Genomic DNA, 19,672 nt, shown 5'->3' with positions numbered 1-19,672 from the left:
AAAGTCGGTGCTTCAAACCCACCATCTGCTCCTCTGAAACCCTATACAATTTTGACTGAGTTGGAAGGGACTCAGTGGCACACAATAACAACAACCTGTCCTGGGAGTCATGGTGTGGCGTTGTAGGACAAGTAAGCACTGAATTTTAAGGTGGGTTTCAACTGCAAGGTAGGCTGTTCAAACACCCCAGTCGCACCTCGGAAATCATATCCAGGCTGGCTATGAGTCGGAACCCACTCATTGCACTTAACAACAACCAGTCCTTAATAAATTTAAATTGAACCAGTTTTTCTCTTGCTTCAAGTCTGAAATAAAACACACGTGTTGATAAAGTAACGTGTCTTGAATGCTTGGCTTTAATAGTGGTCAGAGATTAACCTAGAAAATTAGTTGAAAGATAAACACCCGATGGGAGGAAATAGACCCTAAACTAGAGTCGTATCTTACTAGCATGTCTTAGGGCAGCAATGTGCTTTGTTTTGCAGAGACCTTGTGGGAGTAATTGGTTTGATGGTTTCTTCAGAGCTGTACTCATGATTAAAAATGCTACAGCGAGGATGTCCTTGATAACAAAGCATATTTACTGGAATACGATTATTACCACAGTAACCTGGGAAGCTGAGACTAATGGCTCTTAGCGGCTTCAATAGTGGTTCAAAGTACTGCAGCTGTTCGGAATCACACCATGCAGTTATACCCACCAGCACCCACACTAAGTTAACAAAATAACAGTAATAGCATTGCATCTACGGGCTATCTGAAAGATAGAAGACGACTGAAATCCCAACGAAGTAGATTGTAAAAGAATCGCTAAGCCACTGCAGAGTTACACATACAACCTAATTACAGACGTAAGGCCCGAAACTCCACAGCTTGCTGAGTCTGGAACCCGACCCGGAGCCAAGACCATGGATTCATTTACACTGGGCTCACCGCGCCAGCAGCTGGCTCCGGCCCGCGGTGACATCACTAGCTCTGCGCAGATCACGTGGACCGCTGGCCGCCCCGCCTCCTTCCGAGCGCAGCATCCCGCCCGCCGCGGTTAGACTCTCGGCCGGAGCTCTCGAGGGAAGCGCGAAGCCAGGGCCTGCGGGTGGGCGATTCCGGGAAAAGCCGGAGCGGCGAAGGAGCCGGCAGCGGGCGAACCAGGAGGCCAAAGCTACGCCAACGACGTTCCTGCAAACTTGGGCGCGCACTCGCGCAACTGCGCCCGTGGCCCGAGCGATGAAGATGGTAGCGCCCTGGATGCGGTTCTACTCCAACAGCTGCTGCCTGTGCTGCCATGTCCGCACTGGCACCATTCTGCTCGGCGTCTGGTACCTGGTGAGCGCGGCGAGGCCGGGAGGGCGCAGCTGCCTAGGTCGGGGCGCCTGCGAGGCGGGCGCGAAGGCCCCCAAGTTGGTGACTGGTTCGGCCTCGCGCTGGGGTGACGGCGGCACTCACCCACCTCAAGTTGCATTATTAGAAACTTCATTCTCTGCGAGAGCCTGCCCGCAGTTCCCCGCGGCTCGGCCAACCGGTGGCTGAGGCCGAGACGGTGGGGGGATGCGATCGGGACCCGAAGTTAGGAGTATTTAGTGGGAGTGGAGTGGGGACTTGGAGGGAAGGAAAAAGCGCCTGGACGCTTCGGACAGTGCAGAGAGCGGGTCTCCGGCTGAGGTGTTTTCTGGTGGAAGCACAGTTGCTGCCCAGATAACTGATCTATCTGCCGAGCACGTGCTTTCCTTTCCTTCGTTTATTTTTCAAAATCCATTTGGCTTTGGGCTTCGACGGGCCCAGGCAGCGGCTTTGAGGTGACTGGGCATATTTTCAGGAGCCCTGTGGCGCAGTGATTAAAGCACTCGACTGCAAACTGAAAGGTTGATTTTTTTAAACTCACCAACTGCTCCTTAGGATAAAGAGGTGGAAGTCTTGTTTCCATTAATATTTACAGCTTGAGGAATCTAATGAGAGCAGTTTTACTCTGACATAGGGTCGCTATCAGTCGCGATTTGTGTCAAGTATATCTTCGGAGGTGTTATATATTTTACTACCTGTGTGGCTGAAGAATTGAAATACCTATTCTCAGTGCCAGATCTTTTGATTTGCTTTGTTGTTTGGAGCCAGAGTGGGTACGGAAGGAAACATTTGCTTTAGAAGCCCTCATTTGCACATTCTGATGCAGATTAGCTATGGCTGGAAGTTCTTGTTCCTGGAGTGAGTGCTTTCCCCTCACCTGTTTGTTTGAAAGGCTTTACTGTGGGAAGAGATTTACTTGTGAATTGCGGCTGGGGGGAAGCCATTTTACACCCACTCACCTCTTTTCCTGCCCATTTGCTGGTGATTCTTGCTCCTTCACAGACTCTGCAGGCAAATCCGAGTTTTTTTTTTTTTTTTTTCAATTAAAGATCTTATTTTAAGGGGCGCAGTGATAATTAGGTTCAACGAGGAAACTTAATGGAATCTTGCCCGGTGACTGCTCTAGGTTGATGCATCCCTAGACTGCACCAAAGCAGTTGGGTCCCACTTCATTTTTGGTTTTGTGACATCATGAGTTAACTCTTGAGCCTTTTGGCGATGCCTATCACTGCAAGGTCGGCGGTTCAAGCTCAGCAGCAGGTCCTCGGAAACCCTATACAGGGTCGCTATGGGTCGGAACCGACTCGACGGCGCGTAACAACATCACTGCACAGAGCGAAAATGTCTTTAAAATGGTAGTAAAATGGCGCATAGAACTTTTCAGTGAGAAAATTTTCAGCCTGTTTTTGTTTCATTTTTAATATTGTGAGTTTTTGATACCATAGACATTAGACTATGAAATAAAATTCGTTGTACCAGTTTAAGCAAAACATCCCCCCAACCCCACCCCAATCCTCATGGTGTTTTCTGTGCTATTTATAGTTAAAAGTTTTATTTGATCAACTACTGTATCATGGCCACACAATAGAAAGATTGGGCTTTAAAAGCTTTCAAACAGTTGTTTGGTATGTGTGGGTTTTTATTGTGCACTGTGAATGCAAGTCAAACATTGATTGGTGTGTTGGTTCAGCTCTAATTTTTCTAAAAGCCAAGGAATTCTTTAAACAAATTTAAAATAAAGCATCGTGATAGGTGGCTTCAAATATAGTTAGTGTATTTACTTACGATTAAAGTAGTGTTTTCTACAACTGTTGAGTCCTCCTTAAAAATGTTCAATTCTGCAGACTCGAAAGTGCATCAGTGAATGTAATTTGTAAAAATGTAGGGCACTGCATTAGGCAAATGTACTACATGATCCACAGTAAAGATAAATCTACTTGAGCCCTGTTGGCTGTAATCCCACTAGACATTATTGGTGTGATAAAAGGAGAGTGAGTACTTGCTTTGCTGCTGTTGGAGGACATTCTTTGTAGAAAGTAATTGCTGCTGTTCCTGATTTTGTTGTTGTTGCTAATATGTGCTGTGGAGCCAGTTCCGACTCATGGCGACCCTGTGCAGGGTTTCTGAGGCTGTAAATCTTTATGGGAGCAGAAAGCCTCATCTTTCTCCCGCGGAACAGCTGGTAATTTTGAACTATTGACCACAAGATTAGCTGCCTGATTCGTAACCACTACTTTACCACAGCTCCTTTAGTACTTGGAAATATATGGCCTTTGAAAGATAAATAGAAAGCTTCCCAGCAGATATGAATAAAAATGCCACTTTATGTAAACTTAAAATGTAGAAACCTCGGATTAAGTACAGATAATACTTATGAAAGAGCTTTTACATTTCTCAAATCAATTTAGGCTTTTTAAAACTAGTGAATTTCCCTCATAACTTTTAGATATAATTTGGATATCTCTAACTTTGGCTTATGTGAACATTTTAGTGACTGTTCTGTGACTGAGGAGCCTTGGTCACTGAAGAAGCTCGGAACCTCTCGGTTCCTATTGAATGAACATTCCAGTTACTGGAAGAAGTGAGGTCAGTTATCAGAAAAGTGGAGAGTTTTTAGAAAAAAACAGGGAGGGTTCTAGGCAGATATTTCAAACAAGAGTACACTATAAAGGCTCTGGACTTTTATCTGAAATAGCTTTAAGGATCCCTGGTAGCTCTGTTGGATAGGCATTGTTGGGCTGCTAATTGCAAGGTTAGCAGTTCAAACCTACTAGCTGCTCCTGGGGAAAAAGATGAGGCTATCTGTTTGCATAAAGATTTACAGTCTCAGAAATCCTAAGGAGTGTTCTACTTTGTCCTGCAGGGTTGCTGTGGGCGGGAATCCATTCTGATGGCAGCAGGTATGGTTTATTAGGGCTCTTCCTTAAATAATAATTGACTGTGAATGCCAGAGAGGTAAAGTGGATCTTTTAGATGCGTTTTCTAATTGTTCCTTACTATTTAACAGTGTTCTGGGAAGAAAAAAAGATCCCCAATTCAAATATATTTTACAAAGACCCGTTTATTAAGTTTTTAACAGGACAACACAAAGACAAATCATCTGGATGAGGGAGAGCTTAAGCAGAAGGTCATAATGGTATTCAAAGTGTTCATAAAAACCGTGCATGTTGTTGTTAAGTGCCCTTGAGTCTGAGCCAACTTATAGGGGCCTATGCACAACAGAAAGAAACACTGCCCAGTCTTGTGCCCACCTCATAATCTTTGCTATGCTTGAGCCCATTGCTGCTGTCACTGTGCCAATCCATCTCATGTGTGGGTGGGTGTCTTCCTCTTTTCACTGATCTCCACTTTACCAAGCATAATGTCCTCCAGGGACTGGTCCCTCCTGATAAATTATCCAAAGTATGTGAGACAAAGTCTGGTCATTCTGGCTTCCAAGGAGCATTTTGGCTGCACTTGTTCCCAACATAGATTGTCTGCTCTTCTGGCAGTTCATGGTACTGTTAATATTCTTCTCCAACACCATAATTCAGATGCATCAATTCTGCTGTCTTGTTCACTGTTCAACTTTCACATGCATATATGGCTTGGGTCAGATACATGTTAGTCCTCAAACTGGCATCTTTGTTCTTGAATACTTTAAGGAGGTCTTGTGCAGCACATTTGCCTAGTGCATTATGTTTGATTTCTTGACTGCTGCTTCCATGAGTGTCTGTGGATCCAAGCAAAATGAAGTCTTTGACAACTTCAGTCTTTTATCCATTTATCATGTTATTTATTGGTCCGGTGGTGAGGATTTTTGTTTTCTTTACATTGAGGTGCAATCCATACTGCTCTGAACATTTTTGTAGCAGACTTTTTGTGGGCATAGGTTTTCATTTCTTTTTAAATAAAAAGAAATAACCAGGAGTGGAATTGCTGATCACTGGGTGTATGTTTAACTTTATAAGAAAGTACCAACCAAAACACTTCTACCATTAGGTTCCAGCTGTTCTCATCCTTTACTTTTTAAAATATTATCTTCTACTGATTAAGGAGCTCTGGTAGTGAGTGTAGTGGTTATGAGTCGGGCTGCTAATCTTAAGGTCAGCGGTTCGAAACTACCAGCCGTTCCGTGGGAGAAAGATGAGGCTTTCTACTCCCGTAAAGATTTATACCCTCGGAAACCCTGTACAGGGTCGCTATGGGTCGGAACCAACTCGATGGCACTTAAACAACAACAACAACAACTGATTAAGACTAGTCAGAAGAATCATAGTTTCCATAGGTGCAAAGGTTTATATAGGAAAGAGGCTTGCAAGCAGAAATGGGGAGTGCCGGGGACTTGCCTCCACATAGTTGTGTTCTTGAGTGTTTGGTTCACGAGGAGGGGAGATCCGGGGAGATCCAGCGGCGATAGAGATAGCAAAAGAGACATAGAGACGCAAAGAGAGAGACAAAGAGACACTCCGAAACCAGAGTGAATGCTGGACTGGCATCAGGTAGATCCTGCATTGCAAACATCTCAGCCACAGAGGCCGTAATATCCTGCATAGCTGAACAGGCAGTATGGTTGCAAGGCTGGATTGTGCCCCCTGCATGCTGTTAGGCACCTCTTGCCAGTCGTAATGCACCTGGATTTGTTCTGCGCCTTCCTTTTATTTAGGGGAGGTATTTTACACAAAGTTAGGAGGGGCTAAGACAAGGTACAACTGTCAATCTTATTTTTCCAGACATTTAGGCAACTTTACATCATACTTCCGCAGGTTCGAATCTCAAGACCCAACATGGTTTCTCAAGCTTAATTAACATACCTTTTAGCGCCTAGCCTCAAATGGAGGGAGGAAAGGGAGGATTCCCATTGTGTCAGCTGCCCAGCCCAAGTTCTTCAGGAAAAGAGGAGCCTGGGTGAATAGGCAGCACCTGGAAACACTTTAGGGAGGGCATTCCTATTGTCCTTAGAACAGACCAGGGAGCCACCCAATTTACCTTGAATGAATTCTCTGAGGGAAGAACTTTGCCTGTTTGGAATTTTACAGTCTTGACTTTTAGGTAAATATTACATTTATCTGTGTATTTCAAGGGCTTCATGTCTGCAATTAATAAAAATAATTTGTTATTAACTGCCAGGTGGCTAGATCTGTTACACTCGGGCTTATAGGGCCTCGAACCTCTGACCAGGCCCTTCACGGTCTGCAACAGGGGAGGGCTTAATGCAAGGCTTAATTTCCTTCTGTCTCTCTGGGAGATGTTGTTGTTATTAAGTGCTGTCAATGGGTTCTTGGTTCTTTCTCAGCTCTACTGGGTCCAGAGTCACTGAACAACAATAGGATTTCCAAGGTGGAAGATGAGGCCAGCCTGCTTTAAATCTTCCACGGGAGCGGAAGCTTGGTGGAGTTTTAAAAAGTTTGGGATGGGAAAACATCATTGTTTATTCATAGGGATAAGCAGGAATTTCCATGAAGTGGCCCATTTAGGAGGGACCTGGTGTAGCTGTAGACTGCAAGGTCAGTTTGAACCGCAAGGTTGGTGGTTCAAGCTCACCAGCCATTCCTCAGAAACCCTATACAGGGTTGCTGTGAGTCAGAAGCAACTCATGGCACTCAACAACAACAATAATGCTAATTGGGTGCCAGTGCAGCATTTCTTCAAGGTGGATTGTACCACAAAGGTCTCTGGTAGGAGCTGTTGTTGGTATGTGCTATCTGTTGCTGTTAAATGCCGTTGAGTTGGTTCTGACCCATAGAGACCCTCTAGAGGATTTTCAAGGAGTGACTGGTGAGCTTGAACCATCAACCTTACAGTTCAAACTGACTTTGCAGTCTAGCACATTAATCCACAGCGCCACACCAGGACTCCATGTGCTGTCTCATAGGTTCCAACTCATTAATGACCTTGAATCAGGTTTCTGTGAGCAGCTGGTAGGTTTGACACCAAGTCTCCTGATAGGGGCTAACTGACAAGGGTAACTCCTGGTTCCATCTCTTTCCAGTCTCTGGTGTTCACCTTCAAGGTAGATAAAAACAGCCTGTACAAGGAAGTAAAATAAGGAAATCGTAGGGTGTCTGTTTACAGTAAACAGACTGGAAAATGGGCAAGGACTGTGATTAATGCTTTCACCTTGTAAGAGGCAGTCCTGTAGGCTTCCTGTCTTAGGGAGACTTGGAGAGGTAAAGTAGCAGATGTTGGGGGTACTTTATAGGTCCTGAGCTGGACCCATCATATTGCCTCAAGGGGGCCTTATCCAGAGAGACAATTGGAGCTACAGTTAGAAATCATCACCACTGGGAATCCACCCAATGGACTAAGAGCCTACTCTGTATGTCCCAGGACTGAGCCAGATGCTGGTGATTTGGTAGAGAACCAAAGAAGCCCTCTATACTTGAGACTAGGAATTCTTTCCAAGAGGGCCCCCTGCGCTTCCTGACTTAGTGGTAGCTAATGGTTTTAATGTGCACTTTTCTGACACTGTTAATTGGTCAGTTATATATCTTTTTTTTTGCCCATTTATATCGAGGTTTTGTCTCATTGACTTGTAGGAATTATATGTTTTGGAGACCAGTTCTTTGTTAAATATGTATCTTGTGAGTGTTTCCTGCTTGTATGTCGCTTTACTACTTGTCTTAATGGTATTGTTGATAAATGGAAGTTTATTTTGATGAAGTCCAGTTTGTTGATTTTTCTTTTATGGCAGTACTTTCTGTGTTCTAAGAAATACTTGTCAAACCCAAATTTGTAAGGATGTTTTCCTATGTATTCTAGAAGCTTTAAAATTTTAGCTTTTATGTCAAGTTAATTTTTATATATGATGTGAAATAATGGTTAAAACCAAACCCACTGCCATTGAGTTTATTCCAGCTCATTACGACCCATAGAACAGAACCGAATGGTTCCTTAGTGTTTTCAGAAACGAAATCTACTGGAGCAGCTGGCTGGTGGGTTTGAATCACCAAACTGGTGGTTGGCAGCTGTCTTTAACACTTAACCCACTACACCACCAGGATTCCTTGAGGTAGTGGTTGGAGATTTGTATTTGTTTATTTTAAAAGGTAGTTTATCACTTAACTTAAAAAAGTTGAATCATTAATATAACCTTTAGTAGTCTCAAGGAGCCCCTTGGTGGCTCTATGGGATAAGATTGGGCTGCTAACTGCAAGGTTGGCAGTTCAAGCTCAACCAACCACACCTCAGGAGAAAGAAGAGGCTCTCTGTTCTTTAGTCTACCAAGTCCTCTTGGTGTGGCGCTGTAGGATAAGCACTGAACTGTGAACCCATAAAATTAGCAGTTCAGACCCACCAGCTGCTCCGCAGAATCCCTATGCAGGGTTTTTGTGAGTCAGAATTTAGGATGAGCCTTTGGCTACTAACCACAAGGTTGATTCAGACCAACCAGCAGTTTCTAGGAAACCCTAACAACAAAGCCCTCTATAGGGTTGCTTGCTGTGAGTCTGAATTAACTCATTGGCAGTGGGTTTGTTTCAGTAATTACAATTCTAGAAAGACAAGTGTCTTAGTTTCCTAGGATTGCCATAAAAAGATGCCACAAAGTAAGTTACTTTAAAGAACGTGAACTTATTTTATTATAGTTTGGAGGCTAAAATCTGAGTCCAGAGCACCCACAGGTGCTCAGTTCATTGGGTGAATTCCCAGTGGTGATGATTTCTAAGATGGTTTCTTTCAGCTTCTGGTAGTTCTGAGTGTTTCTTGAAATTCCTTGGCATTAGGCATTAGGTGGATCCACAGTCGTGTCTTCCCCCTGGGTCATTCTCTCCTATAACACACACTCAGGGATTAGGACCTGCCATACTCCTTCATTAACTGATAACAAAAGGAAAACCCTATTTCCAAACATGGCCACATTTACAGGTTTCAGGGATTAGGACTTTAATATATATAGTTGACCCTGGGGCAGCTATATGGGTTTGAACAGTGTGACCCATTAATATGAGCATTTTTCTCTCCTATTCCTATTGCTAGTGCTGCTATGAGTGTTAGCAGTCAGATTAACATATGGCTCTTCTAGAGGATACTTGCAGTACTTAAGTTTACCACAGTAGCAACAGGGAAAAAGTCAATCCATGAATAAGTTGGCTTGTGTTGTTCAGGGTTAGCTGTGTAGCTTCACAATTCAGTCGCTATCAAGTAAGACACTTATTATCCTTACAGAATACAAACTGCTCAGGTTTCAGAGGGACGTGAGATACCTGAAGCACTTGATTGCTATGCAGTCTTCTAGCATTTCCTTTTTCCACCGAAACCGAAACTATTAACTTCTTCCTCCAGTTGACCCTTACGCTTGTCACTCATCATCTATCTAGGCTCCTTGTTGTTGCTAACTGCCATGGAGTTGGTTCCGACTCATAGCGAGCCTATATAGGGTGTACAGGAGAGGCTAGTGAGTTTGAACCTACATCCTTGTGGTTAGCAGTCCAGTGTTTATCTAATAGTGCCGCATCATCTAGACTCCCTAGCTAAACACTATTCCTTTTGCCACTTTAGTCTCTTCCTTTATTTTTCTTCCACGTCCTGTTTAATTTACTCTCTCTCCTGACTGTCTCATTAGGCCCAGCCGTTCTTATCCTGGCTGCTATTTCTCTAGGCGCTCCTTAGCTCTCATACGGCGATTACAATGGCATCATAACTGGATTCTCTGCTTCTAGCCTTGCCATCAACTAAACTTAATTTTGTTTCTATTCTAATAGACATAGCTTCCAGAGGTATTTTTCTCAGACCAAATACAGGTACTTGCTATCCTATTTCCTAAAATCTTTAGCTCTCTGTCTTCAAGGAGTGCTGTGTGTTCCATGACATAAGCCAAACCTGATGTAAATGGTCTTAAACTGGCGTGGCACTGAAGAATCAGCAGTGGACTGTGAACCACAAGATCGGCGGTTCAATCCCACCAGCTGCTCCTTGGAAACCTATACAGGGTTCCTATGACTTAACAGCAGACAAGAAACATAGTGGTTAGAGCTCTTTTCCCTCTCTCCTACCCCCACCTCTTTCAGGTGTTCTGTGTTGTTATTGTTAGGTGTCATCGAGTCAGCACCGACTCATAGCGACCTTATGCACAGCAGAACGAAACCATACCCAATCCTGGGCCAACCTCACTATTGTTGCTACACTTGAGTCCATCAATGCTGCCACCTGGCCAGCCCATCTCATTGGGGGTCTTCCTCTTTTTCTCTGACCCTCCATCTTACCAAACATGGTATCCTTCTCCAGCGCCTGGTCCCTCCTGACAATATGTCCGAAGTATGAGAGACGGAATTTGGCCATCTTGGCCTCTTAAGGAGCGCTCTGGCTGAACTTATTCCAAAATGGATCTAGTGGTATCCTGTATTTGGTTGCAGATGATTGCTGTGAGCTAATACAGAGACTCTGGTGGTGCAGTGCAGTAAGCACTGGGCTGCTAACAAAAAGAAGGGCAATTTAAACCTACCAGCTGCCTGCTCCCTTTACAGCCTCAGAAATCCTCTTTAGGTTGCTATGAGTCAGAATTGAATCTACAGCAATGGGTTTAGTGTGGTTTTGTAGTAAATTCTGAGCTTCACTCTTAATTTTTTTTTTTTTTTTTTGATGTTTTAAAAACTTTTATTGTGAATTGAGTGCAAGTTTATAGGGCAGACCATCAGTTTTACATTCAATAAATCATATACCTTGTTTCATTACAATGATTATAATTCCCTCCATGTACACCCTCAGAAACCCTGTACAGGGTCGCTATGGGTCGGAACTGACTCGATAGCACTTAACAACAACATGTACCATCAGTTAACAGTATTTCTCTATTCATTTTAACTCTCACTTTTTTTTTAAACACTCAGGCATATATAATAATTTAAACAACCAAAATGCGCATTCTGCAAGTCTGTCTCCTGACCGCCAGCTCTCAGTCCCTCTCTTTCCATGAGTCTAGAGTCCTCAGCCACTCCCTCTCTCCATGTCCCCATCTCTGCTTCCATCTCTGGTGTTGCTGCTTCTCTGGATAAGTTCTCACATTCTACTTGTGCTCTTCTCCCGTGATGGTCTTAGGGTCCTCTGTTTCTGGACTGTAAGATTAATTACTCCTCCGTTTTTGTTACAAAATTTCTACCTTTACAATTGTGACAGTCACAATTAGTCATGATAACAGTTACTCACTATTGAATCATAAGAATCTTATCCCCATCTCTTTTCACCAGACCCGTCTAGACAAGATGAAAACTATTCAGTGGGGACTCAATCTTCCCCCACACACTCTTAAACTAAACTCCCTCTTGAAACCTTGTAAGCCAGTCACTTCATGCTTTATCGCCCCCTCATTTTAAGTAGCCAATGTCTTTAAGTTGCCTAAGTTCTTCCTACCCTGTATACAGAGGGGATAGCATTTTCACTCTAATTTAACCAGCTTGTTGCCTGTTCATTTCTGAATCAAACACTGAGGCCATGAGTATATGCTTAGAATATATGCTGATTAAGTTAAGGCTGGGATCTCCTGCTTTTCTTTGACCTATGGACTTGGAGGATTGTGATCTATGGATGGATGGGATCATTTTTACTCAAAACACTAGCTTGAGAGTGGAAGACTAGGTAATTTACCAAGGAATCAGGCTGGGAGGAGGAAACAAAGATGATGAAAATACCTGCTACACTTCTTAGGATGGGAGCATGGTAGCTCCACATGTTAAGCACTAGGCTGTGAACAACACGGTCAACGGTTTGAGTCCACCAGCCTCTCTGTGGGAGAAAGAGCTTCCTCGAAGATACAAAGCCTTGGAAATCATCCTATGCAGGGTTGCTGTTAAGTAGAACTGATTTCCTTAAGGATTCCCTGTGGAATAATGCCTTACCATCAGCACCTGAATCTCAACACATATAAGCATGCTTTTTCCTTTATAATCTCTTTCATTGTTTTCTTAGTGTGTTTTGGAAAGTGTTATTGGTAGTTAGAAGAACTTAGTCATTCTGAGCACTTTTTTGTGCTTTTTTGTAGAATTTTTGTTGCCCATGAACAAGAGGTCAAAGTGGTCTGGTCTCATTGACTTCATGACTGGCCATTCAAATAATTACTTGATTCACCTGGAAAGTCTCAGTTTGCCTGTGTACCCAAGCTGATAAATTCTGGTGTGGCAAGTATTGGTTTTCACCTGGGTAGTAATATGGGAGAGGCAAACTGACATCTTGTATTTGTAGTGATTGATACTTTCCAGTGGGTTTCCACAGCCATTATTACCTGGACCTCAAAGCAAACTGAGGATCATTTAAACTTAATAGTTTATTTCCAGGTATCAAATTCTACGACTTGGCCAATAATTCTTGGGTAGAATATGGACTAATTCATGATATTTACTCAGTCGTTATTGCCTAGTGTTTGTCCCCACTAAATTAGATTGTAGAAGACTGAAATATTAGGCTAAGGAGTTTGAAATTTGTTCTGTAAGCATTGGCGGTTGTGGTGGTGGTGATGTGCTGTGGAGTTGGTTCTGACTCATAGCGACCCTGCACAGGGTTTCTGAGGCTGTAATCTTTACGGGAGCAGACCGCCTCATCTTTCTCCCACGGAACAGCTGGTGGTTTCGAACTGCTGACCTTGCAGTTCGCAGCCTGATTCGTAACCATTACGCTACCAGAGCTCCTTTCTGTAAGCAGTGGAGAGCCATTAAAGAATTATTAACATGGGTGATATGATTAAAGCAGCTTTTAAGGAAGATGAAGATGACCTGTTGTTTTAGATAGTGGGAAAATCATGGTAGGGTGTCTTCAGCCCTCCAAATGTGAGATGTATGATGTACCAGTTTTCCAGCACAGGTCTTTAATTGCTAATGATGTGGAGATTTCTTGTTAGTTAGTGGGTGACACAAATTCCTCTTGCCATCCAGACTTTGCCCTGTGATTTCAGGATAGTGAGGGATGCAGAGTTTTAAAAATAAAGATCTTAGCTGTTGAATTCCCTCCTTTTTTTTTTTTTTTTTTTTAAATAAAGTACAAGTTGTCCCCACCCCCAATGGTGCTGTAAGATAAGCACTGGATTGCTAACTAGAAGGTCAGCAGTTCAAACCCACCAGTGCTTCCTGGGAAACTATTGTTGTTAAGTGCCATTGAGTCTGTTCCAACTCATAGTGACCCCATAGGGTTTCATGAAGAGTGGCTGGTGGGCTTCAAACTGTTGACCTTGTGGTCCAGTGCTTTATCCTGCAGTACCAGATAATTAATTCTATTGCTGTGAAGAAGGGAAATACCTGGGGGCATATTTAGTAGTCTGCCATGGTACCAACCTATCACCACTCCCTGCACTAGAGTCCATTATGACTCAGTGACCCTATAGGACAGAGGAGAACTCCATAGGGTTTCCAAGATTGTAAATCTTAATGGAAGCAGACAGCTTCATCTTTCTCCCTCTAGCTGGTGGGTTTGAACCACTTAGCTTGCAGTTAGCAGCCATTGATTAACCCAGTGTGCCACCTTTACATGCCACCTAACTTTTAACTTCTAAGTACTGGAACATTAATCTCATCTCTATGGACCAGCGAGTCATCAGCTGAATTACCTGTAACCCCAGGGTTTAAATCCAGTCTACACAGCAGTACTTCAGGTTTCCTCTCCAAATTATTGGTAATAATCCTAACATGCATCACAAAGTGGTTTAAACAAGTCTTAAAAATACTTACGATTATTGATAGAACTCTTTAGTCTGCAAATGCTCATGCATTTTTCCCAGTGTGGACTTCTGTAATAAGAGTTTTAATTGACTGTTAGACTTTTTTTTTTTTTAAATGAAGATAACACGAATAGCAATTTCAGTAAGAAAACGTAGTTATCTGTATAAGACATGAAATGAAACTATGGCTCAGAAAACTACCACTGTGTCTGTAGATAAGGATTTTCTATCTGCAGACATTTTAAGTGTAGAAGGAATGCTGCGTTGCTTATCCAGTTTTCTTGTTTTCCACTCTCTATCCTCCTTGAACAAATATTTATTGGGCACTCTTTTGAGTGTTAGGAGTTAATGCTGTATGCCAGCGATACCGTGGTGATTCAGAATAGATTCACTTTGCCATCTAGGAAACTATGGTTTAGTAAACCTTTCTTCCATCCAGTCGGTTCTGATTTCTAGTGACCCTCTTGGACAGAGTATTAAGTGTTGTCGAGTTTGTTCCAACTCATAGCCAACCCTGTATAGTGTTTCCGAGGCTGTACATTTTTGTGGGTGCCAAAAGCCCCATCTTTCTCCAGTGGAGCAGCTGGTGGGCTTGAACCACCACCTTGTGGTTCATAGTCCAGTGCTTATCTCAGATCCACGGTGCGCCCTATAGGGTTTCCAAGGCAGTAAAGTAGTACAGAAGGAAACGGCCATATCCTTCTCTAGCAGAGTTGCTTCTGGTTTTGAACCACAGACCTTTGGGTTAACAGTTGAGCCTTGTAACCGCCGTACCACCAGAACTCCCTTTGATCTAGTTTTTGTGAAGTGCTGTGGAGCTGGTTCTGCCTTAAGTAGGGGAATTACATGTCAGTCAGCAATTAATAAATGTTAATTATCAATCATACTATCTCACCAATGCAGTGTTCAGTTTTCTTAAGACTTGATGATAAAGCTGTGTCTTGATTATAAAGCTCCCGTGATCATCCTGTGTCCTTTGAAGAAATATGTCAAGATTACCCCTTTGAAATCCCTACAGGTAGTCACCATAACCTGAGCTGACCTCTCTGCCTTGAATGTAACTGGCCCAGCTAGTCCCCTGAGAAGTCACTGTTTTGACTGGACCTGTCTTGTGAAGACACCCTATTATAAGACTGAAGCAAGTGCATTAGTGAGAGAACTTGTCTGCAGCCTTTAGCTGATCACAGAGGGCCAGCAACTCATTCTCTCAAGGGGTTTGGTAATGTCTTGAAGTTTTCATAGCCTTGCCCTTGTATGTTCTACCACATTCATAGATTGTTGTTGTTAGGTGCCATTAAGTTGGTTTCGACTCATAGCAAACTGTAGGGTTTCCAAGGAGTGGCTAGTGAGCTTGAGACGCCAATCTTGTGGTTCAAATTGACCTTGTGCATTAATCCACAGTGTCCAGTGCATTAACCTGCACCACATCAGGACTCCTCATTCATAGATAGTGGCCCTCATTCATTTTGTTTAAAACATTTTTTTTATTGTAAATTGAGTGAAGGTTTACAGAGCAGATCATTAGTTTTACATTCAACAAACCATACACTTTGCTTCACTATATAGCTATAATCCTTTCATTTAGTCACCATAAGCTGAGCTGTTCACTTTAACTACGATGGTCCACCCCCTTCCTCTTTCCTCTACTTACATCCCTCTTTTTGTATATATTGTCTGCCCTGTCACCGCTGTTGACATGTATCTGCCCTCTAGCCCATGAATAATTTTCCCTTCACTGCCCCTCATCTCCAGCAGTAGCCAGGATAGACTGTCCTTTTTTATCAAGAAAGCCTTTTTTTTTTTTAAAAAAAAAAAAAAAACAAAAAAAACAAACTTTTTATAGCATTGGTCTCATACAGTGTTTTCTTCTTTTATGTTTGTCTAGCGTAGTGGTTACAAATCGGGTTGCTAATCTCACGGTCAGCAGTTCGAAACTGCCAGCTGTTCCGCCGGAGAAAGATGAGGATTTCTGCTCCCATAACCTTGGAAACCCTGTACAGGGTCGCTATGAGTCAGAACCGACTCCATGGCACATAACAACAATTTCACTCAGCATAATGTCCTTCAGGTTCAACCATATTGTGAGATGTTTCACAGACTCATCAGTATTCTTTAACATTTTGTAGTATTCCATTGTATGTATGTACCACAGTTTGTTTTAAGCATCTTCTGTTGATGAGCTTTTAGGCTCTCTCCATCTTTTTGATGTCTCTTATAGACAGCATATTGAACGATCTTCTTTTCTTATCCATTCAGTTCTTTTTGTCTCTCGACTGCTGGTACATATAATTCTTTTACATTCAGTATAATTATCAATAGGTGTGAATTGATTGAACTCCTGGTGAGGCACTATAGGATCACCACTGGACTTTGAACCACAAGGTTGACAGTTAGTTCAAATCCATTAGCTGCTCCTTGGAAACCCTATACAGGGTCACTATGAGTCTGAACAGACTTGATGACACTTAACACCAGCATGAATTGATTGTTGTCATTTTTCTGTGGGTTTTTTTTTTTTTTTTTGGGGGGGGGTGATGCTGCTGAGTGCTTTGTTCCATGTAATTTTCTATGCCGAGTTCATTTTGTTCGTGGGTTTTCTTTTCATTTTCATTTCTGTTGTGTTAATGTTTATTGACTCTTTCTGATTTTCCTCTGTTTTGATGAGCAGGTATATTCATTTTCGTTGAGGTTGCTCTGTAATTTATTCATTTTTTCTTTGCTTAAAACAGTCTGTTTTATCTATTTTTTTATCTTTACTTCCTTGCCATTTGGAAGTTCTGTATCTACATTATTCCCTCTTTACTTGGTAGTTGACTTCATTATACATTGACATCTCTGGTTCCCTATTTTCAGTCTTGTAGGTTTGTTTTACTTTAAAAACTTTTGTATCTGGATTGAATTCTGGAGGGTGGAGTCATAAGTGGTAATCTCAGGTTATTGTCTGTTGTTGGTTCTCAGTCCAAAGAACACCTCTAAGCATTTTTTGTGAAGTTGGTCTGGTTATTACAAATTTATGTTTAGCATGGAATGTCCTATTTTGTCATCATATTTGAGGGACAGCTTTGTTGCATGTATGATTTTTGGTTTGTAGTTTTTTTTCTTTCATGGTTTTGTGTATGTCATCCCATTGTCTTCTTGCCTGCATGGATTCTGCTGAGAAATCAGAACTGAGTCATATTGTTCTTCTTTGTAGGTAATTTTCGTTTTTACTGAGCTGCTCTCAGGATTCTTTCCTTGTCTTTGATTTTGGAAAGTTTGATTATATGTCATGGTGACTTTTCTGTTTAGGGTTCTTTCAGCTTCTTGAATTAGTTATCTTCCCATGATTTAGGGAAATTTTCTTCCAATAATTTTCTCTGTACTTTTTATTGCCTCTTCCTGTTCAGGAATTCCCATCATGTGTAAGATGTTCCTCTTCATGGTGTCACACATAACTCTTTTGTTTGTTTGTTCTTGTAGTGTTTTTCTGAATTCTTCTAAAGTTTTTTTAAATTTTTAATTGTGTTCTTGCTTTCCTTGATCTTTCTATTGTTCCTTTAAAGCTACCTAATTATCATTCTTTTGAATTCTTTTTCAGTTAATTTTACTACCTTTTCTTCAGAAATGTCTTTTATCTCTGCATCTTGGTCATTTGTTTGAGCCACACTCTCTCTTGTTTCTTAGTGTGTACTAAAATTGTCTGTTGTCTCCCCGGGGCATTGTGAGGTTGTCTTGCTTACAGAAGAAATAGTGCAGTTGTTAGACCTGGAGGGGCGAAATTCTTGGGTGACTCCTGCAATTCAAGGAGGTCACATGGAGGTGGCTGTGGAAGGGCCCTGACAGCAGAGTTCTTGGCCCTAGGTGGAATTCCTGTCTGCTTCTGTGTTATCTATGTTCAGGGCACTCAACTGGGAAGTAATTCATGAGGGGCCCTTGATGAGGAGCTGGTTTCGGCATCTGTTAGCATGGGGGAGCTGGTGGCAGGGTGACTGGTTTAAAGCTGGTCTGATGGCTCCGCGTGTTTTATAAGTCTAGTCAAGCCCAACTGACTCCAGCCGCCAAACCAGCACACACCAAAGTGGTGCAGCTGACTGGTCCCCACCTCACAATCTGAACTGGAGATGGGGTCTGTGCTGGGGGTTGATGAGGTTGGGAGCTTGCCACATTTCTGTGCACAAGGGGAGAGTGGGGCAAAACAAATCGCACGTTTCTGTTGCCCATTGCAAATGCCAGGTCTCCTGCCAATGCCAAAGCTGTAACAAGATGCTGGAGCTTCATATGGCTAGCTGTTCACCAGTCAGGTCTCCTCCTCATCCATGCTCAGCCTCTCCTCCCCCAGCAAGCACTCCATCCACCTTGCTACCCTTTCTTTTGAAGTTTTCAGGGTGCCAGAATTTTCATCTTTTTTTTTTTTTTTTTTTTTATCTGGTGTGGTTCTCTGGGTTAATGGGCTAGACTACAAAGTTGGTTTGAACTGCAAAGTTGGCAGTTGCAGCTCACCAGCTCGGAAACCCTGTACAGCGTAGCTATGAGCAGGAACAGACTCTACAGCACTTACCAGTAACAACAATCTTTGTTGTCAGAAGTGCGTCTGCCTAGTCAGCCATCTTGCCTGAAGTCCTGGCCCTCATTCTGAAAGACATTTTTGCTGGATATACAGTTTGAAAGGTGACTAGTAGTGTAGTGGTTACATGTTGGTCTGCTATTTGAAGGTCAGCAGTTTGAATCTACTTGCCACTCTGCAGGAAAATGAGACTTTCTGCTTTCGTAAAGATTTCCTACCCCAGAAATCTTATGTAGGGTCGCTACATGACTCACCACTGCCATGCAATTTTAGGCCAGCCGTTATTGTCTGTTGGCACATTCATGTTACCCTTCCCCTACTTGACTTTATTTCTGATTTATTATGTTTAGTGTAGGACTCAAGGGTCTACAGTATTAGTTCCTGGTGATGTTGAAGCTGCTGGTTTACCAGTCCCATTTTTCAACCCATTGTTTGGTGCATGCCTAAAAATCTTGCCTTTGTAGCCAGAACTTTGAGTATTTGTTGTTACTGTTTTCAAAAGTAGTCTGAGTAGTGCAGGGAGTTAACAAACTCACTGTTAAACATGGAGGGTTAAAGGTTGAAGTCAGCCCAGAGGTGCAGAAAAAAGGCCTGGTGTTGTACTTCTGAAAAATCAACCAGCACATGAGTCATAATCAACTTGACAGCTACAGTCTTGTTACTAGTATTCTTTTAGAAGCAGTTGGACAGAGCAAATAATGGAAGTCTTGGTGATGAGAGGCAAAGGATGATGACAGTCAAAGTATAAGTAAAAGGAATAAATTGCAGTAACGACAGAACTTTATTGAAAAAGTAAAATTAGAACATTTTAATATGTACCTTTTTGAGTCTCTTGCTATTTTTATTTAAGAATATTTCTTGACTGTTATTTTTTAATGCCAACAGTTTAGAAATTAAATAGTAGGAGTTTCTCAGAATATCTTAGTATTTAATGTAATGTAAGTAAGGAGCTCTGGTAGTGTAGTGGTTATGAATCGGGCTGTGAACCTCCAGGTCAACAGTTCGAAACTAACAGCTGCTCCACGGGAGAAAGATGAGGTGTTCTGCTCCTGTAAAGATTTATAGCCTCGGAAACCCTGTATAGGGTCTCTGAGGTGGAAAAGACTGCACCACACACAGCAACCACCAAGTGTGTAGACATGAATACAATCTTAAAGAGATTTTTATATGCT

At 42.4% G+C, this 19,672-nt stretch overlaps 1 protein-coding gene across 1 annotated transcript in view; it reads left to right on the top strand.

Moving 5' to 3' along the window:
• Positions 1 to 1,061: 1,061 nt before the first annotated feature.
• Positions 1,062 to 19,672, top strand: part of LOC102811593 (lysosomal-associated transmembrane protein 4B-like) — a 75,622-nt gene continuing 57,011 nt past the window's right edge. The window contains exon 1 of the mRNA XM_006859195.1: positions 1,062 to 1,323. Within this exon, the coding sequence (XP_006859257.1) occupies positions 1,225 to 1,323 (99 nt within the window). The 5' untranslated portion in view covers positions 1,062 to 1,224. The remainder of the gene's footprint in view (positions 1,324 to 19,672) is intronic.

Source organism: Chrysochloris asiatica, unplaced genomic scaffold, assembly GCF_000296735.1.
Source record: "Chrysochloris asiatica unplaced genomic scaffold, ChrAsi1.0 scaffold00031, whole genome shotgun sequence".
Lineage (NCBI taxonomy): Eukaryota > Metazoa > Chordata > Mammalia > Afrosoricida > Chrysochloridae > Chrysochloris > Chrysochloris asiatica.
The sequence above is the reverse complement of the archived record's forward strand: the minus strand, read 5'-3'. Positions and strand labels throughout refer to the sequence as shown.